General features: G+C 32.7%; 1 protein-coding gene across 1 annotated transcript; it reads right to left on the bottom strand.

Moving 5' to 3' along the window:
- Window positions 1-3398: 3398 nt before the first annotated feature.
- Window positions 3399-7682, bottom strand: LOC149210303 (cysteine-rich receptor-like protein kinase 2). Its single transcript, XM_089398925.1, has 7 exons — window positions 6821-7682; window positions 6028-6165; window positions 5729-5871; window positions 4516-4676; window positions 4131-4418; window positions 3874-4018; window positions 3399-3767 (listed from the first exon to the last, which is right to left on the bottom strand). Exons 1-7 carry the CDS (start codon window positions 7608-7610, stop codon window positions 3399-3401), a joined length of 2034 nt encoding a protein of 677 aa, XP_089255051.1. The 5' UTR covers window positions 7611-7682.
- Between the last annotated feature and the right edge of the window lie 1429 nt (window positions 7683-9111).

Genomic DNA, 9111 nt, shown 5'->3' with positions numbered 1-9111 from the left:
GAGAGCTAAGGCTTTGTATAATTCTGATGTATTTCCACCTTGTATGATAATACAGATAGTGGGGTTTTTAGCTAAGGCTTTCCCTTGAGTATTTTCTGTGTTTCATGTGCATTGATTCTTCTTCTTCTGGTTATATGTGTTCAGCTCGATTTTGCTCAATATTTAAGCTTTCGCAAATTGATAGTAGAAGTAGATTATAGTATTTTTCTTTGGTATATTGCATTATCGGGTTAATCTACAGTCATATTTTCTACAGAGATCTCAGAGGTAGATTTGTAGAGAATTTGTAGAATTTCTACAGTGGTCACGTGAAGAGCCACAAGACCAAGACCCAAACGCAGAAGGTGATCGACAATCAGAAATCGACGAATGAACATGTCGTGCACCAAGGTTACACCTCCGATTGGAAATTGTCGATAGAGGGCTCCAATTTGGGGCTAGCACCACGGTCACAAAAAGTTCAAAGGAGTCAAGGGATGACACGTGGTATTATTCAAAAGGTGACACGTGGAAGATACGTGGCAGTGATGGCATCACGTATGGGAGATCAACGATCACAGGTTGAGGTGTATTGTGCATCAAAGTGAAACCTCCGATTGAAGGGATTTGATATGGGGCTAGACTGTGATCACGTGAAGAGCCACAGGACCAAGGCCCAAACACAAAAGATGGCGACGATTGACAATCGACAAATTGATATGTTGTGCACCAAGGTTACACCTCTCATTAGAAATCGTTGATAGAGAGGGCTCCGATTTGGGGGCTAGCACCACAGTCACAAAGAGTTCAAAGGAATCAAGGGTTGTTGGCGCATTGGAAGGGTGGCGACAGTTTAAATATTTGTTCTATCTATCTAAATCATGAAGTTGGGCGGCCATAGGTTAATAAATGTTTTCATGTAAAGTTGGGCAGGAAGGGTTAACACAGGTTTTATATGATAAAATTTCATGTGGAGGGGCTTCATTCATTTCCTCTCCACGTAGATCTGGCCACGTCACTCATTGAAGATCGCAAGTTTTGGGATTGCAACCAAATGCTACATTGTGAAATCGCTGATTGTGTTTCCATGATATTATAAAGGCCTAGGCACGTGTGATGTGGTCTCATGCATTACACATTGGAACAATTTGTAGCGCAATATTCTAAAGAATCGACCCCTTGTCCCAAGCTAAAGGGCTTAGCCCCGGAAGGCACTGCTCACTGCCTTTATGACGTAACATCCTTTCCACAATCATGATGTCATCCTCTGCCATGTGGCTGACGCACGGTTATTAAGAGTCAAAGAACCTCGGGCAGAGCAAATCAGAGATCGGAGGCCCACAGTCAATCACACTGTCAAAATGTTATATTTTTGAAGGCTGTGAATCTGCTACAGTGTCGTGAGTAGGAACCTCACCATAAAAAGCCTATCAGCTTAATTAGTGAAGTCTCCTAATTAAGTTTAGATAAATTTAAGAATACTAATTATATATCTAGTTACTAGACTTAGGTTGATTTATATTTATCTAAATAGTTAAAAAAAAAAACCTAATTTAAAGTTAAAAAAAAAAAAAAATAGAAACTAATGATATTTTTTTAAATAATTATTTTTTCTTTTTAAATTTGTCTAGATACCATAAATGCATAACAACTAGAAAAAGCATAATCTTATAACCAATAGTCATCCTTATTATCCCTACTGCAAGGCAATAGATATTGCAATGGGTTTTTGGTCAAACCCATATTAGTTTAGATTTGGCCAAAAAAAATTTGCAAAAAATTCTATAAAATAACATTACACATTGAAATATATGATTTTTTTTTAAATAATTTAATTTATTTATGTTCAATTATATAACATTACACATTGAAATATATGATTTTTTTTTAAATAATTTAATTTATTTATGTTCAATTTGATTGACTATCAAATTGAACATGTTATTGCCCTTTGCCTCTATTAATGTGTCAATTACCTCTATTAATTAAAGAGAAGTACATATATCACATCAAGGTGTATGATGGGCATTTATGATACAATTTGTTTTGGGAAGGTGATAAAATTATTGCTAATGAGTATAATCATTTTATATTCCTATTTATAAAAATGGCTAATGATTAATATAATCTAATAAAAAATATATTATTTAAAATTACATATCTAATTTAAAATGATTATTTAAAATTACATATCTAATTTAAAATGATTATTTAAAATCACATATGTAATTTAAAAAGATTTATTAATGGTAGGTGAGAGATATATTTATATTTTAAGGGATAGAGGTCACTTAGGTTTTTGTGTGAACTCAACCATAATAGGAATACATATAAAATTTCTCATATTCACAAACCAAGGTTTAATAGAAATTTATGATAGGACCTCTATACCCAGATCCAATAATAAGATTTTCATAAGACCATATTCATAAACTATAAAAAGCAAAATGTAAACTATTAATAATTATTTCTATATTGCAATACAAACAATATTAATTTACAAAATTTAATAATACATTTAATTACAATTTAAAATTAATTTATTATAACATTTTATAGTTTTATATTTTTATTGTTTTATATTTTAATTTAAGTGACAAGGACAAAACTACTATATAAACTTTGTTTTTATTTTAAATTTAAAAATAAAAAATTATAATTTCAAACAAATATTGAAAAATAATACAAATTCAAACATTCTATAATCAATAGTAACCAAAGTTCATTGTTATTTTAATTTTAGAGGTAGGAATGGCCAAGTTTAAGTCAAACAACTAATTGATAGATAATATGAGTTTAAACAAATAATATTGTGAAAATCTATATTTACAATCACTATGCCCCAAAAGTACATTAATTTTGGGTTGTCTATTAAAGTTATAATTTTGTGTGGATTGAAATCTTGATTTTTTTATTTCAAATAATATAAACATGAAAGTGTTTAAATCATTTATTGATAGATAGTATGAGTTTAAACAAATAATATTGTGAAAATCTATATTTACAATCACTATGCCCCCAAAATATATTAATTTTGGGTTGTTTATTAAAGTTATAATTTTGTCTGGATTGAAATCTTGATTTTTTTATTTCAAAGAATATAAACATAAAAGTGTTTAAATCATTAGGTAATATGAGTTTAAACCAATAATATTGTGAAAATCTATATTTACAATCACTATGCCCAAAAATATATTAATTTTGGGTGGTCTATTAAGGTTATAATTTTGTCTGGATTGAAATCATGATTTTTTTATTTAAAAAAAATATAAACACTTTATAGATTTAACATTATTAAAAAAACCTGTTACTCACGATAATCGTGAAGCTCGAAAATTATAATTCAGATTTCTCAACATTTTTACAAGATTTTATCAAAATCTTACTTGGCCTTCAAAATACCCGATGAAATACGTTCTTCACCTGGGCTCCAGAATGCTGGATGAAGGATCAGCGGCCGCAGAAAAGATATCGGCAGGTGTCGTAGCTTCTGACGACCGGTTACCTCTTAATGTTGTCTCAGGAGCAGGAGGACGTGTAACCTGGTCGGGACCTGTGTCCGCGCAGTCCAGATCTATGAAAGCAGGCCTTGTTGGGGAAGGAAGCTGTTCTTCCTTACTTGTCAGCATCGACACCACGCGGGACATTGAAGGCCGCAAAGCTGCTGCTCCTTGCGTGCACAGAAGACCAACTGTAATCACTCTAACCCCTTCCTCCCACGAATAACTGCCCTCCAATGTGGGATCCATAACTTCCATTGCTCTCTCAGATTTATACAGTTTCCATGCCTGCTTGGCCAATATCAACAAAACCAGTGTTAGCAAATGTTCGGCATAAGGATATGGACATTTTTAAAAACATTTTACTGGAAAAATGGGGTCCACCGTCAATTACCCCTTCAATGAGAAACTCCATATCTTGAGCCAAACTCTGATTCTTTCTTCCGCTGATAATCTCAAGTACAAGCACTCCAAAGCTGAATACATCTGCTTTCTCTGTCAGCTGTCCACGTAAGGCGTACTCAGGAGCCATGTAACCTCTGCACAATGAAATCTTGATTTCTTGAGTTTACTAAAATTATGCATATCTACGCGCTGGAGGTGGTTCATGTATTGTGATTCATTATTATGTCAAGTTGGGTAAATTCTTACAAAGTTCCTGCAACTCTAGTGCTGACGTGGCTCTGATCTTCCGCAAAGAATTTGGCTAACCCAAAATCTGCTATTTTGGCTCTGTATTTATGGTCGAGTAGAATATTGCTTGCTTTGATATCTCTGTGGATGATCCGAATGTCAGATTCCTCGTGAAGATAGGCCAGCCCACGCGCTATTCCAACTATGATTTCATACCTCCTTTTCCAGTGAAGCGAATGCTGTTTTGTTGTATCTGCCATTAATGCACCAGAGTCATTAAAACAATTAGCAACGTCTATGCACAAACTGAATCAAACCAGCATTCGTTAATTAGATCAAGAGGGAGTAGAGACCAAATAAAATCTGGTCGAGACTACTGTTCAGGAGGTATTCGTAAATTAACAGCCTCTCTGAGCGTTCAACGGACCAACCAAGCAATTTCACTAGATTTCTGTGCTGAATACGATTGATGAGATTTGCTTCATTCAGAAATTCAACGTCTCCTTGCTTTGAACCTATGCGCAGCCGTTTCACTGCAACCTCTCTGCCATCAGGTAGAATCCCCTGCAAATCAGCAAATATTATTTGTACTTTTAGTTGATAATCTTGAACATTTTTATTTAGAAAGCTGTCTTTCCGATTTATCACATAATAGAAATAATTGTCAAAGTTTTTGGAAAAGATTAAAAGAGAGCTTTGAGCGTTAGGCTCGAATCATCGATCGTACCATAATATTGTATAGTGCAGACAATTATTTCAATTATATAATAGGCTAATCATGGCCGACTCTTTTAGAAATTGTGGTTATCAATGATGTAATGGACTAATCATGGTAGACTCTTTTAGAAAATGTGGTTCATCATTTTAATAGTCTTGATGAAGAATCACATTTGATAATTGTTTGGATGAAAAACCAGATTTGATAATTAAAAACAAATAAATAATTATTTTAATTATGTGATAAACTTTGAAGACAGTTTTCTAAATATTTCTTTTCACAGAAGTCACAAAAGCCTCCATTCAAATCATCCTAAATTTATGTAGATTGCAAATTCAGAAATTTCTTAAAATCTGAAATCATCCTAACCTTATGTGGATCCCAAATTCAGAAATACCTTAAAATCTGATGATGTTGGAAAAAAAAGTCAAACAAATAACCCTCTATTCAACTCATTCTAAACTTATGTTGATTAAATCACATTTGATAATTAAAAACAAATAAACAATTATTTCAATTATGTGATAAACTTCGAAGACAATTTTCTAAATATTTTTTTTCACAAAAGTCACAAAAACCTCCCTTCAAATCATCCTAAACTTATGTCAATTACAAATTCAAAAATATTTTAAAATATGATGTTGAAGAAAATAAAAAAATCAAACAAATAACCCTACATTCAAATCATCCCAAACTTATGTTGATTGCAAATTCAGAAATATCTTTAAATCTGAGGAAATTGTCAAACAAATAACCCTCTCTCCTCACTGTCAATTAACCTCTCCTCTCTCCAGACTATCAATTTCCCAAATATTATGCAATCGACATAACTATGCCACTTACCTAAAACCTCTAACCTCAATATATATAATTTCACTTAAGTTTAGAAATGACTCACTTTAAAAACGGATCCAAAGCCTCCTTCGCCAAGCTTATTCTCTGTTCTAAAATCTGACGTAGCCTCTCTCACAGTATCATAATTCATAATAAGTTCTGGATTAGTTATCATTGGCGATGAGGTAAATTCTCCTCTCTCATGACCTGAGAAAACAATCACATGACATCTATTTGAATTTTGAATACATATTTCACATGATACTCGGTCATCATAATAAATTGTTTCAAAGAACTGCAAAGAAAAAGTTAATGAGACACATCTTAAATCTTTAACAGTAAATGCAGTAGCAACTTAAATACCTCTGGTTCCAGAATTCTGTTCCCAACATTTCAAATGAGAGAAAAAATTCCACTTCCATATCCCTATGGATGCAATTAATCCAACGGTAGCGGCTACTAAGCCCAAGGCTATCCCCAACACCTTAGATCTTTTGCCTTCTGCATAAAATTTACAGAAAAATATTAGCAAATTCGCTATAGTTTAATTCACTAAAATAAAATTAATTTTTTTGGTTATAGAGTAGATTTTGGAATATTTCGAAAATATTCAATGAAAAATAATTAAATGTAAAATTTTCATGCTTTAAAATTGACTGTGTCTGGTTAAGAGTTTATCTTCTTTGGATTTAAGGAAATAGATTAACGATCTAAAATCTAGCCACTTGCAAGATGCCCTCTTAAATACTACCAACAGGTAATTCTAAGTATTATGGTTTTCCTTGAATAACAAATAATGGTGATGAGTAAATCTACATTAGCCCATAACACCAATGATAACTATCCCTACTGCTAATTTAACAACTGAAATATTTTCTTAATATTAAAAAAATTAAATATAAAATTTTCAAAATATTCCAAAATCAAAATTCTAAAATATTCCTAATTCTATAAACAAATTAATTTCAAGTTTCTCAAATTTTCAATAATCAAATTAATTTCAGTTTCTAAAATTTTCAATAATTAAATTCAGTTTCTAAAATTTTCAATATTCCAAAATCAAAATTTTAAAATATTCCGGAATTTATAATCAAATTAATTTCAGCTTACAATCACATTAAACTCAAATTCGTCGGAAACTGTGAGAAGACGATACCGGATCCTGCAGGACGCTGCGGGTGGACGGAAATGTCTAGAAAATCATCAACGTCATAACGCAAAAAGCAACTGCTTAAGCCGGATAGTGCTCCCGGAGTTCCAGTTGGGCATGACAATATATTTGCCAGGGCATAAGTTAGGCACAATCCGCAGTTTGCTGAAGACAGATCTTTCCAACACTGTGCCATGCTGTACACAGTCTCCGTTAAACTAGAAGGTCCAGGGACTGAATCTGCAGCAAAAAGTGCCGGATTCTGTGTAGCTTTCACTGTAATATTGAACAGCATGCTCCTTACATCTAATGGCGATAGCTGTGGCCGACTGCGGTTCGTAGGGCTGCAATGAACTTTTACTGGGTGACTCTCAAACCCATCGGAATAAAACTGAAAATTGTCGTAACGTAAGAAGCAGCCGTCCAGTTGAATAAATCCAGGTTCATCATTATCGCATCCAAGAAGCAGCCCCGATTTCGCCGTAGATGCGCACTGTTGGCAATCGGAAGCGTTTAAATCTCCCCGGCACTGGACAAGCCCATAAACTGAACAAATTCTGTTGTCCTCCACCACAATAGATGACACATTGTATCCACTGGGATAGACGTTAGTCACCAGTGAGTCCATAACCTGGTTCAGATGACTCGGGAAGGCGCTACAGTTTGTATATTTGCTTTTCCCACAATAATCCCAAACAAAATTAGTGTGAGGATCAGCAGCTGAGAGACGGATAAATATACAAACATTAACGATAAGTGACATGGTGTTGATGAAAGCTTTTATCTCCTTTGCCATCGCTCCTAGGGCAGGGCAGGGCACGGCCTGCAAATGGGCGTTGTCTACCAAGGTGCCAGAAGGCAAAAAGTTGCTGGAATCTGGCTTTTTTTTGTTTCCAGAATGAAATAAATTTAATATTATCAAAATTGTTTGACATCTAAATCTTAAAAGTCCATAACTTTAATTTAAGTTTCTCAAAAAATTTTGACATTTAAATTTTAAAATCAGATAACTTAAATCTAAATTTCTCAAAATTCTTATTAAATTTTATCAAAATCTTACCAAAATTTTTATTACTAAAGTTTCTCAAAAAATTTTGACATCTAAATTTTAAAACCAGATAACTTAAATCTAAATTTTTCAAAATTCTTATTAAATTTTATCAAAATCTTACCAAAATTTTTATTACTTTCCTGACTCCCTGCTCATCTAGGAGCTCAATGCTTTTCCTTAATCGCCTGGCAAAGTTAGAGCATTTCCATCTTCCAGAGACGAGGCGACATCAGTATTGGGATTTGAAAACACTGGTCGGTATTTATTAGTAAATGAAAAAACACTCTTCAATTACACGGTCCATGGTCTTCGAATTGCAACTTGGCGACTGGCCATACACGGCATGGACTTTGACTCTATTATCCACGGGTGAAAAAACATAAAAAATGTGTAATTGAGATTCCAAACTTGGCGAGTGGCTCCATACGAAAATTGACGTGGACCTAGACGAAGTACATTGTACAGGGACGGCCCAAGTCGCCTTCAGAACCCATGGATTATGAAAAGGAAAATTGGCATTTACTAATGAGTACAAAATTGAAGAGTGATTCGCCGGTGACTGATAGATAATATTTACGTGACCAACTTTGTTACGTAGTTGGAAGGGGAGAAATACTAAAGAGCAGTTATATACGGGCAAAAATATTCAACATTTAAATATAAAAATGAGGAATGGAGAAATATTTCTCCCTACCCAACTCTCATCATCATATTATTAAAAACATTATTTTTCATCAATACTAAAGAAGAGTTATATACGGGCAAAAATATTCAACACTGAAATATAAAAATGAGGAATGGAGAAATATTTCTCCCTACCCAACTCTCATCATCATATTACTAAAAACATTATTTTTCATCAATTAACTCTCATCATCATATTACTAAAAACATTATTTTTCATCAATTATTATTATTATATTAGTAGTGAAATAAATATCTTGATATAAATTATATATATATATATATATAATAAGTTATTTATTAATTATTGTTTATTTATTTATTTATTTATTAAATATTATTATAATTATATTTTTTCAGAACGAAAAAGCATTAATATATTATATGAGAGATATAAGAGTTCCATAATAATTACATGTGAGATGATCTTAAAAAACTTTTGGTCAAATACATTTGCTCATAATAGGATCTGCATGTGGGTATAATTACATTATTAAATGTGGTAGAAATATTATTTTCCATCATTTATATGTCAATTAGTTGTTATTATTATTATTATTAA

Source organism: Pinus tabuliformis, chromosome 1_2 (assembly GCF_031772625.1).
Source record: "Pinus tabuliformis cultivar Carrire ecotype Pingquan chromosome 1_2, CPIR1, whole genome shotgun sequence".
Taxonomy (NCBI): domain Eukaryota; kingdom Viridiplantae; phylum Streptophyta; class Pinopsida; order Pinales; family Pinaceae; genus Pinus; species Pinus tabuliformis.
Note: the sequence above shows the minus strand (reverse complement) of the source record. Positions and strands in the feature narration are given on the sequence as shown.